At 40.4% G+C, this 21,552-nt stretch overlaps 1 protein-coding gene across 3 annotated transcripts; it reads right to left on the reverse strand.

The window, feature by feature from the left end:
* Positions 1-769: 769 nt before the first annotated feature.
* On the reverse strand, positions 770-12,307 carry LOC133968462 (receptor-interacting serine/threonine-protein kinase 2-like). 3 transcript variants are annotated; one of them, XM_062404524.1, is made up of 11 exons: positions 11,723-12,307; positions 9,993-10,146; positions 8,589-8,744; positions 7,607-7,764; positions 7,011-7,060; positions 6,754-6,915; positions 6,230-6,315; positions 4,685-4,753; positions 4,424-4,520; positions 3,965-4,168; positions 770-3,188 (listed from the first exon to the last, which is right to left on the reverse strand). In XM_062404524.1, the coding sequence occupies exons 1-11, from the start codon at positions 11,923-11,925 to the stop codon at positions 2,794-2,796; spliced, it is 1,734 nt and encodes a 577-aa protein (XP_062260508.1). In that variant the 5' UTR covers positions 11,926-12,307; the 3' UTR covers positions 770-2,793. The 3 variants fall into 3 exon arrangements, with proteins under 3 accessions (XP_062260508.1, XP_062260509.1, XP_062260507.1); XM_062404525.1 differs by having other exon boundaries at positions 770-3,191; positions 6,754-6,861; positions 11,723-12,306; XM_062404523.1 differs by having other exon boundaries at positions 770-3,191; positions 11,723-12,306.
* Between the last annotated feature and the right edge of the window lie 9,245 nt (positions 12,308-21,552).

Below are 21,552 nucleotides of genomic sequence, written 5' to 3' on the forward strand. Positions count from 1 at the left end.
TCTGGAGATTGTTGGATACTGTGACGTGAGCTGTCATTAAGGAGCATTCTAAGTGCCCAGTGGTTGGCCGAGCACCTGCTTCTCCATCAGTCACTGGGACGGGCTGCTACAGGCCTTTCTCACAGCCGGCATGACACAGTGTGAAAAGCACACTGATGATTTTGTCTCCATTCAGTTTAAGAGTCCCGGTGAGACATGCCAGTGACAGTGAGCCAGCAGGCAGAATACCAGTATCCTGAAACTGAATCAACTAAATGGAATTCAGCCATCATACATTGTATTATCTTCACCTTTGCTTCTACTTGGTGTTGATTTGTGCTTGTTTTGCATCTTGAGGGTCATTGTTAATCTTTTGGGGAATTTGGCGTCTCTTTCAATTGGGTGTGTGTCTCCTGGACGCTGGTTTCTTTCTCTTTGTCCTCTTTGTGTCTTTTTGGTAATTTTCTGACTCTGTGGTCATTTTGTTTTGTTAAGTTCTTGATGTTTTTTCATCTGTGGTCATTGTGCCGGTCCTTCATTCTCCTTTTGAGTATTTTTGAGGCTGTTTTGCATCTCTTGGTGGTCCTCACCCCTCTCTTATAGTGACATGGATGTATATGAACCCTCCTGCTTACTGGCAAAATTTTTTGTAATGCTCCCATCTCCTTGATGACTCTGTCCAGGACTTCCTCAGTGATCCCTCGACTAGCTCAGTCCAATACCTATAGTCATTAGACTTGCCTTGATGTGGTGTTATCCAACCTTAACTCTGAATGCAGAAAATCAAACGTAAAAGCAGAATACCAATTTTATTGATGAGTTTGATGCGGTATATGAAAAATATGAGAAATCACAGCTTCACGCCAACTGAATTTTAATTTAACACATATAACGGTATGATAAACTATCTCCTAAATGACAGCCTGCTGTTTTGCACAATTCTACAGATATTAAATAAAAAACAATTTAACGAGAGATCACAGATGAAAATATTTATAAAAACATAAAACTATCATCTACAGTACAAACATATATAGGCTATCAAATTCATAGCATTTGTACTCTTTATTTGATATGTTTGTAAAAGTCCTTTATATGTTACTATAGATGCGACTAGAAGCAGAATATTAGGCAGTTATCAAACATGAGGCGATACTAGTCCCATATTGTGGAAGTACATTGACCTTGGTGGCCCTTCTGTTGACACTTAAATGATGGAATATTTATTGTAAAAGAGTCTAAGAAGGACCTGTTGTGGCTTATTTCTTACCATGTTTTTGAACTGCTATTCACTTTGGATTTAATGACCGGGGAGGTGTACATCAACTTAATGCTAACAAAAAAGTGCATCTTTTCATAGAAATTGGAACAAAACAAAGGGTTATTCTGTGATGAATGTTGGATATTACAGAGATCATACCTCAGCTACAATACTGTTATCTAAGCACCTATTTCAGAGTGAAATCACTGAAGAGGACTCAAAGGCTATTCATGAAAAAACTAGCTACATTCACACCAGAGATGAAACAATTAGTCAAACGACAAAGAAAAAATAAATTAATAGTTTCTTCACTTCATTCTCGGCGGCACAAAGGAATGAATTAAGTATAAGTGAACTGTGCAGCTGAAAAACAGGTTTAAAATAGTTTTTACGTCGATCCACTATTGCAACTGATTTAATGCGAACTGAATGTTTTATAGAAACAGACAGAAACATTTACTACTTTCATTTTCAGCAGATTAGGCAGCACAGATACAGTAGAAAAGTGAAGAGAAACAAAACGACTGAACCTACAAGCACAGCAGGTTTGTTTTCCTGCTTGTGTTTTGCAATTGTATCGGCTCAGTAGGATAAAAAAAACGTTCAACCTTAGCTCAGAGCGAATGGAAGAACTGTGACTCCTGACACCACAAGTCTAAAGTGTCTAAAGTGAGTATTATAATAAATACTGAGAGCTGAGGCCACTTTTTAGAAGATTAAACAAATCAGAAGGCTGATTACTTTGTTCCATTTTCACTCGAGGAATACACATGCAGACACACACACGCATACCCCTCATTGTGGGTTTTATGTTACGATCTCAGCTTCCTCACACGTCCTAGCCAGTCTTTATCTTAACAGTTAATGGAGGAGGACAGTCACAAGACCCCATTCCAGCAAATTAACTCATCCCTATGTTTCAGCTGAATTACGAGAAGCTGTTGACGTTCAAAACCACCACGCTATAAACAGCTGTAAAGCTTTTCTGACTAGGCATTTTCTTAAATGTTTTCAAACAAAGACAGTCTCTCGGATTTGTGAATAATTGGAATTATCAGGAAACTTGGGTCACAACTACATGATAGTTTAACATAAGATTGCTACAGCAGGAATAAACTTTGTTTTAGCTGCAGGTTTTCCAGCATATTAACAGTCCTCCCGTCATTTACTCAGATCAACTGAGATTACCAAGAATCTTTGTGTTCAACACATATACACACATAAGTGTTATAGGCTACATAATCAATGCTAATTTGAAGAGGAGAGACATCCAAAAAGGAGTGAAACCCTGTCATATATCCAGTCAGTATGAAAAGACTATAAACAAATCACCTCAGTAAATCCATGACATTGTAAAATAAAAATCACTGATTCAGTCAAACATATTTTGATTCTGATAAAACAGAATCTAGTCCATCTCTGGTTGAAGTTGAAATTGCATTTCAAAACCACCTGTTACTGTGTCTCCTTTTCCTCAAGCAGCCGTGCCTCAGTCTTCTGAGGGAAGTACAGAACCAGGTTCACCACCCTGATGACAGCAGAACCACTGAGAGTCAACTGTAGTTGTCTGTACTGCTTGGCTGGGACGTGTAAGCAGGCGGAGCACTGGGAGCCACGAAGGTGGTCGGGGAGCTGATTTCAGGCGGATACGGCTTCAGGCCCATCTGCTTGTTGTCGTACAGCTTGCGGACGATGATGCGACAGGAGTCTTCGTTGTGACGGTGACAGTTGTCCAGGAGCTGGCGGACCTTGGCGGTGCGCGTGGGCTGGTTTTTCACAAATTCGTAATCTTCTTGCATCAGCATTGTGCGGGCCAACAGGGCGTCCAGGATCTGGTTCAAGCAGGCCTCTGTCATCTGGGAGACGATCTCCTCGCGATGAGTCGCCATCCACTGAGTGATGGGGCCTTGTGAGGTCAGAGAGGGCTGCAGTGTAGGAAAGTGCTCTGCTGCTAAGGAGGAGAAAGAAGTACGATTCATGTTTGAGTGGAAAAATATGGTCAAATGTGGGATTAAGTCAAGTCGAATATATTTACTAACACAAATTCTCAAATTTGTGGTACAATCTGAACAACGTATGACAGCCTCTCTTCTCATGCTACTGTTAAGAAATAAACTAACAAAGGAAACAAGGGAATAAAGAAAGAAACGTCAGACCATCCTCCATGTTGGAGGGAATATCTTTACCTCCATCTTTTTCTTTCTAGCTGTGCAATTGCCTCATGCCATTAACTCAATTTCCTACAATTGTGTTTTGTCATACACGCAAATGCAGCGAGGAAAAATATGAGGAGTTTGGAGGAATAGACTTGTGAATATGCTTCAACTTCACAGGAGCGTGATGACAGCAGACCAACATTTCTGACATGTTAGAATTGAATTGTATCGACACAAAACGAAAACTGAAAATCAGTCAGACTTTAAAATAAGTCGCACAACACAGTCGACATACGCCATTTGGCAGATTTCTTTCGGGGTAATTAGCCAGTCTGATAACAGGGCTCACCTGCCTGTGCACAAATGTTCAACCAAAACAAGCCTCCCCCTCCAACACTATTAAGTAGGGTCACTGTCACTGCATCTCTGTCTTAGATTAGTTAGGAGATTAGGATTAGAGCATTACTTTAAAGAAATACAAACAAGCTAGAGAGAATGATAATGGGTGCAGCCCGATCATTCTCCAGGGTTGACTCAGCACGGTGGAGTTAACTTTAACTGCTTTTACCTTGCTGCTGCGGCTGTGGCTTGAGGTATTGGTCGTCCAGTTGAGTTGGGCACTCGGGAATCGGCCGGCCAGGTTTGATGGGAATATTCCAAACATTCAGGGGTTTGTTGGTCTGGTCTGTGTTGAGGTTGTTTTCTTGGCTAGGGTCCTTCAGAGACTTTGGAGGCTCCAGCCTGATGTCGAGGCATGACGGTAGACAGCTACCTGCATAAGAAAGGGCAGGAAGAAGGAAGAGGTGCGATGTACCCAGGAGATTAATGAAGCTGGTATTGTCAACAGATGTTATATAAAATGTTACATCTGGAGCCGCTGAGCTGCTCCTGTTTTGTTTATGGAAAACCATTCTCCTAAATGTTGTACATTAGTTCAGATAGTCACAGCAGCTTAACCACATAACCAATAACTGATGCTGTTTTAAACATGTGTTTAAACATAAAACCCATGTGATGTTGCCATTACCTGTAGCCCCTGCTGTACTGCCACTGTTGAGAGGTCCTGGTAGAGATATGTCTGAGGCCTGAGATGAACAGGAGCCTGAGCCTGAGGTGGAGCTCTCCTGTGACAGAACAGTCACTGATATTTAACTTCCACACACACATTAATTAACACAAAATTTAGACTTTGATTTTGATATTTCTACAGTCATATTAGTTTAACAGCTGATCGTATGTACTCCTCAAAGCATATGCTAAACGTAAGTAAGAATGAGAGGTTACTGACTGGGGGGCTGGGCCTGTCATTCAGCCCGGACACCGACTGAGCCAAACAGCAGCCCGTTCTCTGCCTTAACTGTGGAGCGAGTAAGAGGAGAACAAGGGAATGAGACAAACTGAAGCAAGTGGGCGGCGATCAAATGTTAACAATGGGCTAAATTGAATAAACCACAATCAGGACTAATATATACTGTATGAAGCAAAGTCAAAAAATATACCTTATTATTATTTACTGACCCTTATACATGAGAAACACTGAAAATCTACATCCACACATGGAGGGGAGTTTGTGTTGTAGTGTGTCTGGAACATAGTCTTTATAGGCATGATTTAAAAGCTGCATCTTTTGTGTGTTGGAGAGGAAATATAGTGATAAGGGCGTTTCTTTGAACAAAGGACCAAACTTCTACCACACATGTTTCGACAATGGGGTCAAATGCTATAGGTATAAAGTTTATGTCGAGCTGCAGCCTAGATGGAAATGTCTGCTCAAACTTAGTAGTTATTGAAAGTAGTGGTTTTTAACTGGAAACACAACCGCACACACAGAAACACACACACCAAAACTGAAAAGTGGAAGGAAATGGGGGAAGGGAAATTAGGAACTAGAATTCTTTGACCCGTCCCCTTCTCTTAAGTCACAGCAAACTGCCCCGGATTACACACAAGCTAAATAAAGATTTTATTCATGCGAACACATCAGCTCTAGTTTGCTGTTGCATGTGTCTCTAAACATGGAGGTTCCCTTAAGCATCTATTTAATCACACTAATATTAGCCAATAACATTGAGAAATGACAGAAGAGAACAAACAACATTTTTTTCATCAACCTACCACACATGTTCTGCTTCACACTAAGAGTCACACAAATTAACAACCCCCTGAACATTTTCAATTCCCTACAGGTGGTCAGTTAAATGTTGTGGAGCACGTAGCAGTTCCTCTCCAGAACATTATGGCCGTCCCAAATCATGACGATAATGTTTTCGATAGAGCACGACTGATTACTCGGCTGGCTGACATGAAAGGTCGGAAAGGAGACTTTCACAGACATAAGAGTTTATGTTTGCTGAGATGGCAACTTCAATCTTACAGGAGAAAGAATACAGAAAAAATGTGCTCTTATTTTTACATTTCATGACTTTATTCCATATATTTGTTTGTATTTGTGTTTTCGTTTTATATTTATAACATGTAAGGTAAACTGTAAATTCTATCAATAAAAAAAATAAATATATATACATGTATATATATTTTATAAATATATATATATATATATATATATATCGTTATTTCAGTACTGGAAAGTTGTTACACTCTAATATACCAGAAATGACAGAAATAACAGAAATCAGTCGGGTTATACTTTCAATATAATGCCAATTTTTCTAACAACTTCCCACTGTCCACATTCACATATCCATCATCTTCCATTAACTTCACCACAATGAATCAGACCATGAATCACAACGTCCCCAGCTTGGTTTGGTTGTAGACTGTCAGCTCTCTACTACTGGCATTAAACACCTTAAAAAACCCTAGTGTGACTGACCTTTGACCTCTGGATCTGCAGCACGGCTTCTAAAAAGTCGATCTCGTCAAAGTTTCTCACCATGGGCTCCAGCTCAATCAAACACTCTGTAATGGAGGTAAAAGCTCTGTTAGCTGGGGGAGGGGTCAGAAACCGGCCACTTCACTGGTGACGGTGAAGAGAAAACTGTATAATCATTAAAGCTTTTTGTAAAACAAGTATAAGTTCATAAATCTGCTGCATGTTCTGGTTATCATGCAGCTCATAAAAAGGAGTTGGTTTGGTTATGGACTTAATATGAATGCAGTTTGAACAAATGCTGGGAGTGAATAACATGTTGTGTCAGTGACAGGAAGCTGATTATTAGTCAGCGCTTCGTCAGGGAAAAATTCATCGCAGGATTAGTCTGTTACTCAACATGAACAGACCATCCCAAACTGTGAAAATGAAAAATAATTCAGGAAGAGTTTTTACAAATTATGTCTTTAAGGATGAATTTGCAATATTCTGCCAGAAATTAGTTGCGTTGTTTGGGGGGAACTTACTGAGGAAGGACGGTCGTTCGTCGGGATTGGTGGTCCAGCCGCAGGTCATCAAATCGATGAGGGTCCCTCTGCTGGGGATGTCAGCGGGCAGGCTGTCCAAGCTCGTATCTGGACGCATACCACGCAGCACACTGAACATGATCTGCATTGGGTTTGTCACTTCTGAACACACATAAAGTCCACTTAATAACAGGATGAGAACTCAAACATACATATATAAAATACTTTTAACAATTGATTTAACAAAGACACGTTACCTTCGAATGGTATCTGCCTAGACAACACCTCCCACATGATGATGGCATAACTGTAGTGTAAACATGAAGAGGCAGTCAGGGAATATAAGGGTTGTGAAGTGTGCTAACTGGTATTCCCCTTCAGACGTGAGGGACTTTACGATGAGCTAATCAGAAAAATGCTGCTCTGTGGAAGTGTGACGACTGATGGGGCTGTTGCAACAATTCAAACGGGTCTTTAATTGAATATACTTTTGACTTCTTTGGTAATAGGCCACTTCTCCCTCTCACTAGCAGATTTCCTCAAATGAACCTCGCTGATTGTGCAATCGACGGATTGAGCCTCTGGCAGATATAATTGCAGTGTTGGGTTTTGATATGCAAAGAATCCAGTCAAAAGTTTGGCACATCATCTCAACTTGCCAAACAGGAAAATGTTTGGAAAACATTCCCTTTATCAGGGTGTGTTTTATTGAAATCAAGTTATCAAGAGATCCATTTTCAAATTGTTATCATTTGAACGTCATGTAGATAAAACGTTTTTAAATGTGACTGATAACCAGATTCATGGTGCAATTTTTCTTTTCAAATCACGTTATTGGGATCGGTTGTCTCACCTGTACATGTCATGTTTCACATCGGCGCGGCGGTTCTTGGATGGTTCGTACTTCTCCGGGGGCATGTAGATCACTGTGCCACCCATCTCTGTGGGCTTGGAACCTGAGCCTTTACTGACAGAGAGCTGGCGCCATTTTGAAAGGCCAAAGTCTGCAATCTGGAAAGAACAACAGCAGAGAGTTACTCATAAATATCAGCTTCACATGATATGTTTTTAAATAAAGTCCGCTTCATTCATTTTGTAACTGCACTTCTTGTGCATTGCAGAATGTAGTTTCATGATAACGTAAAAAAAATGTGTTAACCCCCCATCAGGCCGTTGCTTTGTGACAATGCCATGCACAAACATTTTGATTGCATAAAAACTATAGTTTCTACTTATAGATTCAGTTGTTGATACTTTTCTTAAGTTACCCATGAATATTGTTATTTAGCAATGTCGAAAAAGGTCAAATATGGTATTTACCGTTTCCCTAATCCCAAACTGTGACCCATAGACTTCTTAAATGATCAGAACAACCGCTCAAATAACTCTGGAATATTCACTTTAATATCATGTATGAGCAAATGCTCTGAGAGCCTTGAACCAGAGAATGTGGGGCTTTTGCCTCACTCAAATAATAACCAAAATATTTTTCGGTTGATTGACTAGTCATTTCTAATCATAAAGTTTTTAAACACAAATTAAAGAAGTCCCAAACTAAATGAAATTGGACTTACATGATAGGACTATGAAACATAATCCATCCTTAACCTCTTTTTTTTTCTCTATCATGTTTGGTCCCTCATGTATCCAGTTGTTGAATAAATTACATGATAATACAGTGATCAATTTGAGGTTAAGGTCCTTTAGAATAAAAACTTTCACGAGGCAGAAATAAGGATACTATTATGCATTTAAACATGTATTTTGATCACATGAGCAATTCAAATGGAGACATAGTTTGCCAATAAACAGTGTAGAAATGAACACACACACACCTTGACATGAAATTCATCATCCAGCAGTATGTTTTGTGTCTTTAAGTCATGATGTAGGAGGGGTGGGCTCATGTTGTGAAGGAAGTTGACCCCCAGTGCGATTTCATACAGGATCCTCAGTCGTAAAGGCCATGCGAGATAAGGGTATGTGTCTTTCTGTATGAAGAGCAGATATAAAAAAAATAACAACTGAAACATCACATATGTATACACACTTGAAATCTTGTTCCTATTTGAGATGTTTCACCGCAATGATTTTAGTCGATGATTTGGAATAGTACACAGCTGTCTGTATAATGTCACACAGATGCCAAATCAAAGCATATCAGTGTAAAACTCCCAGCCATGAAGTCAATGGAAGTGCTGAGGAATGCTATTAATCTGCTGCATTTAGGGTACCAAAGAGCCAGAGTGGTCCCCAATATTCTAAAATGGTGGAAGGGCTGTCGAGGCTAGTCACTCTAACTAACTGATCCATCGGGGGGAAGGGCCTTGGTGGGAGAAGTGACCAAGAACCCTGTGGTCACTCTGGTTGAGCCCCAGAGATCTTTGTGGAAATGAGAGTGTCCAGACAAAAGCCTCTCATTAGTGAAAGTGACATTTATATCAAAATGATATCAAGACACAAATGTTCATATCAGTCGATTTTGATAATGAAATTGTTTTTTTCTTTTTTCTGCTCCATAATTAGGGTTTTGGTTGTAAATTCTTCTTTATTGGCAGAGAACAACCAACACTTTCATTTACACAGAAAATATTTGCTAAATCTGAGGTATTTCCATTTTGTGCTATAACTCATCACTGTGTTTGGATGATGCACAAACATTAAATCGATAATGAACTTTTTGCTTTTTGCTATTGACATAAAATTACGATGGGATCATAATAGGTATTGCCCCACCGTCAGTGAAAGCATACCTAAAGGGATTTCAGACTGAGAAACAAGATTCTCTGGCCTGATTAAAAAACTAAAATGACCCTCAGACTTCCCAACACATGGGAATTTCCCGAACCTTACTTCTTTCTTCACATATTTCCCCCTGCCTGGACTGTGAATATATCCAGGTTTCACTTTTGGTTGCTATTTCACAAGCAGGAAGTTACATCATACACATTCATGATGAGTGACACATTCAATAAAAGAGACAGAGAGAGAGATTTATTTGCCAAAAGCAACAAAGAGTCTCTCTCTTCAGCCGTTCAAGAAACGAAAGTGGAAAAACAACAACTGTCAATGTGTCAATGTTCAATATGCAACTGTGACTTAAGATTTTGATTTTTACATGGTTCAACACTACAAGGAAGATCGCACCATTGTTGGTTTGATTGGTTACAAATCAGTTCTTCTTTCCTAAATGAAAGAGGAAGCTGTGACGGTCTTGGCCTCTGAGTGCTTGTAGTTACCTCATGGAGTAGCAGGTCCAGAGAGCCGTTGCTCATGAACTCTGTGACTATGCAGAAGAACTCGGGCTCGTTGCAGATGCCAAAGATCTGGATGATGTAGTTGAATCTGGCTTTGTGGAGCACCTCGGCCTCCTTCAGCAGGCAGCTCCTCTCTCTGAGACACAGCCAGCGACAGAGTCAGTCGAGTGAAGAAAATATCAAAACAGAGATGACATTTGCAGTGTTGTGGATACAGACCTATGCCTAGGCAAATTACATTATCACAATATCAAATCGGGATACCTGTGTACTCTGTATTTAAATAATGACCTACAGTTTCCTCCTGGCACGTATAACAAGAGGCCTAATTATTTATGTTTAAAACACTTTCATTTTGTTAGTGTGAGCAGGTTGAGCGCAATTATTTGGTCTATGTAAATGAGTTGGATTATAATATTATTAAATCATATCACACTCCGATCTCATTGAAATTCAGCAAATGATCATACAGAGTTACTGCCAATCCATGACATCGCTGCACAGTGGAATACGGGTCATTGTGCTCCTTTAAATGTAGAGTTTCTCTTGAACCACACCTTCAGCACATCTGTTAATGTGATCTAAATATACAACCCTGCAGCTCGTCCAAAGAGGAAGTTCAATACTTCAGAGTCTGCTAATATTTACTTATTAATGAAATATTTATGTATCAGCAAGAGAGGCCAAGATACTGTAGAAGTAATGTATAAACATTGTCTCCATTATGAAGTGTGTCATCCGAGAGCAGGCAAGCTGATATTTATCTGTGAACCATTATAATCAAGACATAGGTCTTACTTCTTTAAATAAAAATGAAAGTGTTTTTTATCATAACGGTTTTATGGTAAGTGTTTGTTTAAAAGAGAGCTTTCAAACATCCATCTCAAATGTGGATTTTGTTTGAGTGACGGGGCCACAGAGCTAAATATTTACCCCAAAAGAACCAATACAGGTGTTGACATGAGCAAGTTACCTTCCACCTAAACTGCAGGACTGAGGAATGAAGGGATACCGACTGAAGTCATTTGAGGGGCGGGGCGATATGCCCAAAATGATATCAAGATGAATATTTTCCAATTATTCTGTACTGATTATTATCACAATAAATGTCACATTATTAATAAGTTCACGTTTAAAGAGTGATTTTTGCCCCAAAGTCAGAGTTGTGGTTATGAACATTTCTTTATTGACAGAGAATGAAAAGCATTTTGAAAATTTTATAAAGACCAATTACGTCTCGCAAATTTGTTATATTTCTCTTGATGGAAAATATATGACAGTAGTTATTGTTATTGTTTTAATGCCCAAATTTTGTCAACCCAGATGACAAGGGGGACACTTCGGATTACATCTGGGCAAACCAGGATATAATGTATAGAAGTCAATATTTTCAATACAGAGCTTATGAATCGTGTAAGCACAGTGAGGAGGTTCGTGTAAATATGTCTAGATGTGTCTCAGTCTCTGCTCACAAAGAGTTTACAACCACAACCTTCACTCAGGAACAAACAATATTCATCTTGATTGATTGTCACCACATCGTGCTGCTCTACTGTGAACACAGAGCCCACAGCCTGTGCCTGAACAGTCGATTTGTGTCTTTCCTATCAAATGTTACAGTAACAGTGTAAGTTTCTGTTTAAGTGTAAATTCGCATTTCCTTCCTTAAAGGGTGCAGTGGCCTCTATGGTCACATGAGCTGATCCAGGTACCTTTCTCCCACAGGAGAGTCGAGCTTCAGGCACTTGATAGCCACGGTGGTCCTCCAGTCCGAGTGCTGCGCCTTGAACACGGTGCCGAATCCCCCCCTGCTCACGTAGTACAGGTCCGTCAGCTTCTGGTAGGGAATCACCGGCAGGGTGCTGGTCAGACTGCCCATGTTCACGCAGCCCATCGCCGCGACGTGATGCTCCATGGCCGCTAGTGAAGATGTGGAAGTGTGCGAAGCTTTTCTTCCTGCGCCGGGTCTGCCACTGAGAGCAGAAGTGCCTCTTTAACAGGACGCAATGAGGAAGAGCGCTCCCATCCACACGCGTGTCATAAAGTCACGAATAGCTAGCAGGCTAAGCTAACGACAGTGCGGTGGAGGAGGAGGGCGGATACACACAGAGAAAGCATCCAATGGCCGGCGAACCAGTTCACTGACGAAACCCAAAGAGCACCCGGCGAACCAGAGTTAAATGTGTGCGCGTAGACGCCCCCGTGAGTTGATGCCTGATGGCTGCTGTCTGTCACTGACAACAACACGGCTCCGCTGTCTGAGCTACTTGGTTTGTTGTTGCTCATGACGACACGCTTCCGGGTTTTGACCTGCTGCGTTCATGGCCACAGGTTTTTTCCCCCCTTCAGACAGTTGACCTCGTTTTTCTAATTTCAGCGCTGCTTTTCTCCGCCGAGTACATACATACTCGGAATCCAAAGATAAACCAGATATTGCAATACAAGTCCGAAAATACATTTTCAGTGAGTGTTTGGTGCAGCAGTTTAGTTTCAGTTTGTCCGCAGCAGAGTAACACACTTCCTGAAATGTTGAACGCATCTTTTATTAGTATTTTTCTAACCCTAACCCTTTTATTTACTATTAATTTCAGAGGGGATTTTTAACTCGCTGGAGTTTCCCGCACGTGGGAATTTCCTGAAAGAGAAAAGTGTGATCCTGAAAGACTGTGAATCCCTAACAACACGTGTTCATTTTGTATCTGTTCAAACATGCTGAAAACATGGGAATGGCATTGTTTTAGTCATTCTGAGGTGGAAAACACATCATCATTTTAGGGAGTTATGGGAATAGTATTCATTAACTTCAATCAACCACAACCACTTCTCACATTGTTAGTCACCTGTTGGTTTGACTATGGCTCTTACTATGGAATATACATGTGAAAAGCTTTTTCATAAGTCTTCTGAATATTGAACATATTCATAATACTTAGTTTCCTTGGTTTTATATATATATTTTTATAATTCTTTGGAGGCACGTGAAACAATATTTTTATTCAAGACAAATAGAAAACATCATAGATCCCATTCATTTGACTAAATTACATGATCTCTTTGCCAATGTAACGTCTAATCCTCATAAGAAGGGGAATAGACAACACCCGTCAGAAAATAATCTTATTAAAGGGTTTATTTTCGTTCATTAATCATTAAACAAATGGAGAGTCAAAATTATGTCTTCAATTTTTATTGAGTAAATATAAGATGGATTGTGTTTTTGAATATGTTTATGTCAAGTCAAGAAATACGCCCAAACAAACTGTTTAGGTTTGTTCTGGTTTGTGATAAGCTCTATCACAAACCGGGAGGATATGTTTTCTCTCCTGTCCGTTTCTTTGTTTGATCGACCAATTACCGAGAGAATAATTAATGGATTTTGATGAAAAAAGAAAAATCTTATTCCAAACTTGAGAAATTCTAAGTAATGTTGGATCTTGGCACGCTATACAATGTAATGTTTCAAATCAGGCACAATAACTAAGGTAACTTTTTCCAATGGGCTATTTAAGGTAAACAATCCTTTAGTTATTATATTTAACAATTGTACAGCTCCTTCAAAAACTTGAATTGAATTTGTATTGCATCATAGAGCTTCAATCTCATCCTCACATGTGACTCCATAGTGTTTCTGGAGAGATCCGCAGATTAATGTCAAATGGCGATGGATCCATATCTGATGTGGTCTATACTCTGGCTGTATGGAGGAAGATATTATTACAAGCACTAAACTTAGATAATAAAACGTGTCCATTTGTCAACACAAGGATCCTGTAACAAATCATTAATGTTTTCACCATTGGAGCAATTGCATCTTCCCTTTAGCATCATATCACTTTTTACAAGTTCACTTCAGATTCAGACAAATGCCCTGTCCATAGGTATTAATATTAACATCAGTACCCACCTGCCACCACATGTGTGTTGAGGACCCACTTGTGATCACATTTCACTCTCATGCTCTCGATGTCAATAAAAACACATATTATTATAGTTTGCAAAGACCAAATGTGCTGTTTTCCAGCAGGAGGCAGCAATGCACTCCCGCTGGTAATTCATTTAAGGGTTGACTTGCATTTTGCTTACAGAGTCCATGCTACATATCTAAGCACACCTCTCTGGCCTTATGTATTTATAAGACCATGCAGCATCACGGTCTGGTGACAGGACTGTTGTTAGACTACCCATAAAAATTGTGCCTCTCAGTGACCTTTTCAAGAAACAGTTCCACACTGGTGCTGTTAAATTAAAGGGGGTTGTTTCTACACTCCTCACTGACAGGCTGAGGTTCCACTTCAGAAAGACTGTGAACAAGTCAAGTCCTGCTATATGCTTCTCATCCTGGGACGGAGGAACTATTTTTCAGGATGTGGTTAAAACCTTATTGACTTGATTCCCTGCACCATTATCGCTTATTTTCTGGGTACCCCCTTGTACAGCTCTGTCCAACATAGCAGTGATGACTAGACTTAGGTAAGAAGAAGCCCAACTCAAGGGTTTAACTTTATATATCAATTAATTTGAGAAGTATTCAGTTATAAGGAGAATTAGGAAGTAAGATGAGTTGCATATTCATAAATACATATATAGTTGTGATGGTAGGGGTCACTCTGAATAAAGAGTTCTTTGTAACGTTTATGGGGCAAGACAAAAAGGAGGTCAAATCATTTCTCTGCATTTGCAAAGCACATGCTTTTGACACAAGGATAGCTCTCTCAACGGCCTCCGCTTGTTTTGTGACGCAATGTGATCTGGTGATAAAAAACAGTGCAACAGGGGACCAGAAGCACAATTAAGTTCTGGGCAATATTTGACAAGACCCTGCCGATTTCAGATTGTTTGTGAATTAATCTACTCAGCCTGTAATACAGTTATACAGCTTTAATGTTGAGTTTGAGCGCTCCTCCCTTTCATGCAGCTCTCTTAGAGACACAGCTGTTGACTTAGACCCTTAACTATATTAATACGATATAGTCTCTGGCTTTTCCTTGATAACTTTAGTGTCAACAAAAACTGTTGTTGCACATCTGTTGCTAGTGTAGTTGCACACATTAGCTTGAAGGGATAATTTGGCTTGTTCACTATATTGCGTGATCATTGCCGTCATCCAGACCATCCTGCCAAGCCTTGTTCAAATAACCAGCAGATCAGTACAGGATTGCTTGACACTGAACAGCCCAATCTGATTCAGCTGAAGTCCTGGCACTAACATCATAAGCAACCCTAATAATGCAGTACCTCGTAAAAATACAGAAATCGAAAATACAAAAGTTTTACAAGGAGTTTTAAAAATGTGAGTAACACAGCAAGTGCAACAAGAGTGCATCCTTTAATCACCATAAAGTAGACAAACAAGTGTCTTCATCAGGGCCACAGGAAAATGATCTATGTTCACCTACAATCCAAAGAGGGAATCTCTTCAAGCTTAATGAGGATCTGGACAAGGGTCTGGACCTGTTGACCAATTTTCAAAGGGAATAATTCTTGGATCTGAATGCAACTAATCTGGCATAGGCAAGTGATATCTATGAGTGTGTGTCATTTGGTGCAGCTTGATTGAATGTAAGTGGACTGTGTTGAGCCTTGAAGGATGTCTATGCCTGACCGAGTCTAGTTTGGTCTTATACAGATCAGACTTCAGAGACAACACAGACACCTGTCGTCTCCAGCAGTTCTTTGGAAACGAGCCGGAGAATATGGGGGTCATCACTGACTTTGCCCACTGGTGTGAACAGAATCACCTATACAACAACATGTGGACATTGAGATCATGGGGGAATACCTGGGTGCTCACCTCAACAACAACTGTATTTGGTCCGCAAATACAGACATCCTGTACAAGAGGGGCTAGGGTTGTGTCCATCTGCTGAGGAGACTGAGGACACTATTTAGGACTTTTTATGACATTGTGGTCATTGTGGCTCGGCTTGTTCGGCTGCGGGTGCGGGTGCACTGAGAGCGGGTGCGGGTGCACTGAGAGCTTTGTCTTGGACTGTCCCTTGGATTCCACGGAGGAAGTGGGTGAGAGGAGGATGTTAGCAAAGCTGAATTCCATCATTGACAACCACTCTCCCCCCACTACATGACACCGTGGGGCCCTCAGCAGCTGTTTCAGCAGCAGACTGCTCCACTTACAGTGCAAGAATGAAACGTTCCGCAGGTCTTTCATTCCCACTGCTGTCAGACTCCTAAACACCATCTGGAATGAAAAACAAAATACTGCACTGGTTACGTCAATCGATTTACAATATTTGCAATATTTTTAACAGAAAACAACGTTTGCACATTTGAGTTGATTTAATTTGTATTATTCTATTGCCTTTTTATATTTCTTTATTCTCTTGTCTACCTCATTCTGACCTGCCTGCTGCTGTAACAAGTGAAATTTCCTGGCATGTGGATCAATAATGTTTTATCTTATCTTATCTTGTCTTTCTAAGATTTAAGATAAGATGGTACACTAAACTGCCTTAGAATGATTATGATATCATATTGATATTCACAATATCGAATGCCAATAATTTATGAGTTGCAAATCACTCTGCTATTACTTGTATTTTATTTTAGTTATGTAAAACTGGTTATTTGTTTTATGACTGCTTTCACACCATAGTAACATGGGTTTAACACAATGGTTTTAATAGCATCATAACTCAGTTTTAACATCATAGTAACATATCCTCCAGCACCTCGACTCCCCCGGCCCCCTTGCAGGATCCTGTTTGTGGACTTCAGCTCCACATTCAACACCATCGCCCCAGCTCTTCTCCAGGACAAACTGACACAGCTGAGCGTGCCTGAGCACACCTGCAGGTGGATCACTAACTTCCTGACTGACAGGAAGCAGCGTTTGAGGCTTGGCAAGCTTGTCTCTGAGACCCGGACCATCAGCACTGGAGCCCCTCAAGGTTGCGTGCTCTTTCCTCTACTCTTCACCCTCTACACCAACAACTGCACCTCCAGCCATCCCTCTGTCAAACTCCTGAAATTTGACGACACACAACACAACCCTAATTGGATTAATCTCCAATGGGGACGAGGCCGCCTACATAGAGGAAGCTTCCTGGTGCAGCCAGAACCACCTGGAGCTGAACGCTTTAAAAACTGTGGAGATGGTAGCAGACTCCAGCCCAGCCCAAACGGCCCCCCTCAGCATGTGCGACTCCACAGTTAAAACAGTGGAGTCATTCAGATTCCTGGGGACGATCATTGCACAGGACCTGAGGTGGACGGAGAACATCACCTACACCATCAAGAAGGCCCAGCAGAGGATGTTCTTCCTGCGGGAAACTGAAGAAATTCAACATGCCGCAGTTCGCTGCCTCCACTGCCAAGGACAAGGTCAGACTGCAGCAGATCATTCGGTCAGCTGAGAAGGTCATCGGCTGTTACCTGCCGGCTATCCCAGACCTGTTCCACTCCAGGACCGGTAGGAGAGCAAGCAAGATCATTGCTGATCCTTCCCATCCCGGTCACCACCTTTTCCAGAGTCTCCCATACGGAAAAAGGTTCCGGGCCATCAGGACTAAACCTTGCCCCATCTGAACAGTTTTTTCTACATGGCAGAGGGTCTCACAAACAAGCCCCCTCCATCACACTGACTCTGCCCCCCCCTGCACATAATTTATACTTGATATATTATTGAAATGATATGATATATATACACCTTAGCACCGCACGTACCCATAAATCGGGTACTGTATATATTTTGTATGTTTTTGTATTGTGGTTTTTATATTATTGTTTTATGTTCAGTGCACCAACGAACGACACCAAGGCAATTTCCTGTATGTGCAATCATACTTGGCAAATAAAAGAATTCTGATTCTGATAGTAACATTAACTGCTAGTTACAGATACTACTGCGAGAAACACAGATCCAGTCAGCTCTTTATGGACACAACAATTACCCCCAGAGCCTTAGGTCCTATCTCAGTTTATACAATGTAGCTGTTGGTATGGATGGTACCACATGTCCCCTCACTTTCTTCTTCCTCTCCAGCTCCACTGATCTTACCTGTTTTCCATTTCCAGTGGCTGGAACATCCCTGCCTACCTGAACACTGCTCCTCATTTTCCTCATATGCTCCCAGCTATTTATACCAGATCGTTTGCTTATATCTCCCTGTGATTCTCTTTGTGCTGCGCCTCCGGTGAACTCCTGTCCTTTCTGCCTGTAGGTAGTTTGTCCATCAACCTCAAATATCTTTATTCATTGTGTCAGCCTGTCGGCCTGTGCTTGCGTCATTACTGCCTGTGCTCCTACAGCACCAGTCATGCGACAAGTCAATGATTAATACGTCCGCCAAGGAGGTTATGTTTCCCGAGCCGGGAATTGAACCCCTGTTCTTCTGATTGGTAGACGATCGGCCTTACCTCCTGAGCCATAGCCACCCACTCAGTAGAAATGTATTACCACAAAATAAAAAAACTATTACTCATGATTCGAATCAATGGATAATTGATCTTAATCTGTCATCTATCATGTGTGACAGATGTTCTTCAGTTCCTCAGAGATCTCAGATTTTCTCTCTCTTGCAATAATAAAAATATCCTACTTTTATTGCTTTTGAATATCAGAGTCAGATTATGTTACTGGAGTCACACTGCCTCCAGCTGAGGAGGTATTTCTCCTAATGTCCAATGTCCAAGAGGAGATGTTCAATGACATTAAAATCTGTTTCTTGCAGTGAAGTGAGTTATTTTATCTCAACAATTTCTAAGAATTGCATATAATTACTAGGTTTACTTGTCTAGAGGAAGTTAAATCAAATATTGCAACGTTGTTCAGACTGCGGATGTACATCTTCAACTTAAACTGCCACTGGACTTCCGTTTATGTCTTCAAACACACTAAATCGTCCCAAAAGTTGACTATGTAAGTACATGAAGAAGATCACCACTCGGGGCCCTTCCTTTCAAAGCAGAACGTTGAACTGTTATTGTAGCAAAACACCTCTTTTCACTTTGTTTTTCAGAGTGGACATTCTGACATGTCACAGTGGGAGAAGCAGGTGTTAGTAATAAGAGGAACAGCGGCTGTCGGCGTGACGGTGGGCCGGCCGCGCTCCGCTCCGCTCCGGGACGCTGAGGCCGAGACAGCGAGAAGGAATTCAGTCCTGATTACTTTTATCATTCACACCTGGGGTTCGCTGACTGACAGCTCCAAATGGTTTCTGTGAGAGCAACCTGTCAGACTCAATAGTCATTATGTATTGCTGCAAAAATGGATGTGGATACTACTGAATCTACTTTAAATGTCCAACACATGCAGTCAACCCATTGCAGGTAAATCAACATACTGTGCGTGATTAGATCTAGTTTGAGGACTGGGCTTGATTGACACCTGCCTGAAACTTCTCCTGCAGTTTGTTATGCTGAGAGAAGCTACATCAGTTTTCAATCTTATTTAAGTTTGGTGACCCCAGGTAATTCCAGGGATCTCCACCCAAGCTGGAGCGCTGGTTTGAACCATCGTCTGTATATAAAGATGGACAATGTGGCTGCTCCCCAAAAGTGAAGCCAACTCTTCTTGACCAGCACCTGCTGGCTGGCTGAAGGAATAAAATTCTATTTGTTCGCTAGGACCATAACCAAAGTAAAGAGTCATAGTACACCTCAATTACACTTTTCAATGAATGGAACTGCTGAAATATTTTTGTTGGATGGATTCAACACTATAGGAAAGGTAAAAGGCTGCAAAGGTGAAAGCTTTATAAATGCTCGTCAAAACAATGAGAAGCCAAGGGCACCTGTCAGCAGTAACACAACATTTTTACATGGACACCAACAATCTGACAAAATGAGTTGCAAACATACCATTCATATCCCAGTCTGCAGATTGCAGGGCATTGTTTTGATTACGACTCACATCCACATTACGTCCTACTTTTTGTTTACCCTGGAACCCAGGTCCTGTGTCATCAAGCAATTCAAATTCAGAGTCGATGTTGATGAGTGTATTAAATTGAATAAAATATTGAATGTGATTAAAACATATACATGTCTCCATAATATGACTAAGGGTAGAATACTGCACATGTGTTGATTTGATTATTGCTCATTCTGAATGTGGTCTTATTCAGGTTAAGGTAATATAAGAGAGGTTGTTTACATGACAGTGTCTTATTCAATATATTGTCTTTATCTGGTTAATAGCAGAATATTGGTGTCCATGTAAACGTGTTTAGAGAACATTTTAATAAAAGATTCCCACAAAGCAGGAGGAGCCCTTAGTTACATCAAAATGTTTCACGAACACTTTCCGCAGTCAGTGTCATTGAGAAATGTCTGTCAACACTGATAGTGGACCCCAGGTTAAGATCTAGCAAGATAATTGTTTGCATAAAAAGCACGTCAAAACCCCCATTTTACAACTTCAGAGGTATTAAGCAGACTCTGGAGAGGTGGTGCATGGTTCCTCTGTGCAGGGACACTTTTAAAAATATGACTGAAAACCTTTTCGGCCCCTAACCAAAAAACTCTGCAATAGTCGAAACAAGGCCTGTGGACCCGTGAAGTTAAAATGGAAGTTTCTAGGTGCAGTTAGCAAAGGTATATTTGGAGATGAAAGGAAAGAGAGTTTCATGATGTCTCCAGCAGTGAAGCCCCAGAGGGGCTCATTAATACACCGAGCTGTTTTTTTAGCCTGGATCCAACAACATTTTCCACCCCAACAAGAAGGGAACGACACGTCACTGGCTGGAAAAAGGGTTTACAAGCTGTAAAGGAGGAGATGGTCTGTACAAACAAAGCAGACCTCCATAACACGTGGGTCAGGCACTTTTCCTTGTTTAGTTATTTTGAAACTGGAAAAGATAGGATTGAAAAATAAACTTGCTAAAAATATCAAAGAATATGTGTCATATTTAACTTTAACTTACTGCTTTTGGAAATCAGATCAGTTTCTTACTCAGATTTTCTTTTCATGCCCCTTTATCACCATATCCACCACACAAAGATTTATTTTTAGACACGTTGTTGTTAAAGGTTTGTGTGTCTTTTTCAAATTTGTTTTTTTCTTGCCATCTTGCGACCATGATGGAAATAAGTGTTTTTTCACTTTAACATGTTATCCTATAGATTTTTTTGTCTTTCTGACTGCTATCCATTAATACAAATCTATTTATCTATCTTTGTAGATTTTACTCTGACTACCTCTGCCAAGGAGTTTGTGTTAGTATTGGCGCTTGTTTGTATTTTTGCTTTTTAGAAGGATAACACAAAAAACTACTGGTCAGATTAAAATTAAAGTTGGTGGATGGATGGAGATTTATGTATGAAACTTGATGTAAATTTTTTTTTTTTTACATATTTGTATATATATTCACGGATAGTGTGACAGGATGAGTGTGCTCAATTTGATGGAGTTATGTGCTCTAATGAGAGCCGTTCTAGTTTGCATTACATTTATTTGTACATATTATTTAATCAGATTAACAACCATTCTGCAGAAATAACAGTGTTATAACAATATCTTTATTTTTATGAAACTCAAAACAAAGTTACAAAGTCCTTCACAAATAAAAGAATAAGGGTAAAACAA

This window comes from Platichthys flesus, chromosome 14, assembly GCF_949316205.1.
Source record: "Platichthys flesus chromosome 14, fPlaFle2.1, whole genome shotgun sequence".
Lineage (NCBI taxonomy): Eukaryota > Metazoa > Chordata > Actinopteri > Pleuronectiformes > Pleuronectidae > Platichthys > Platichthys flesus.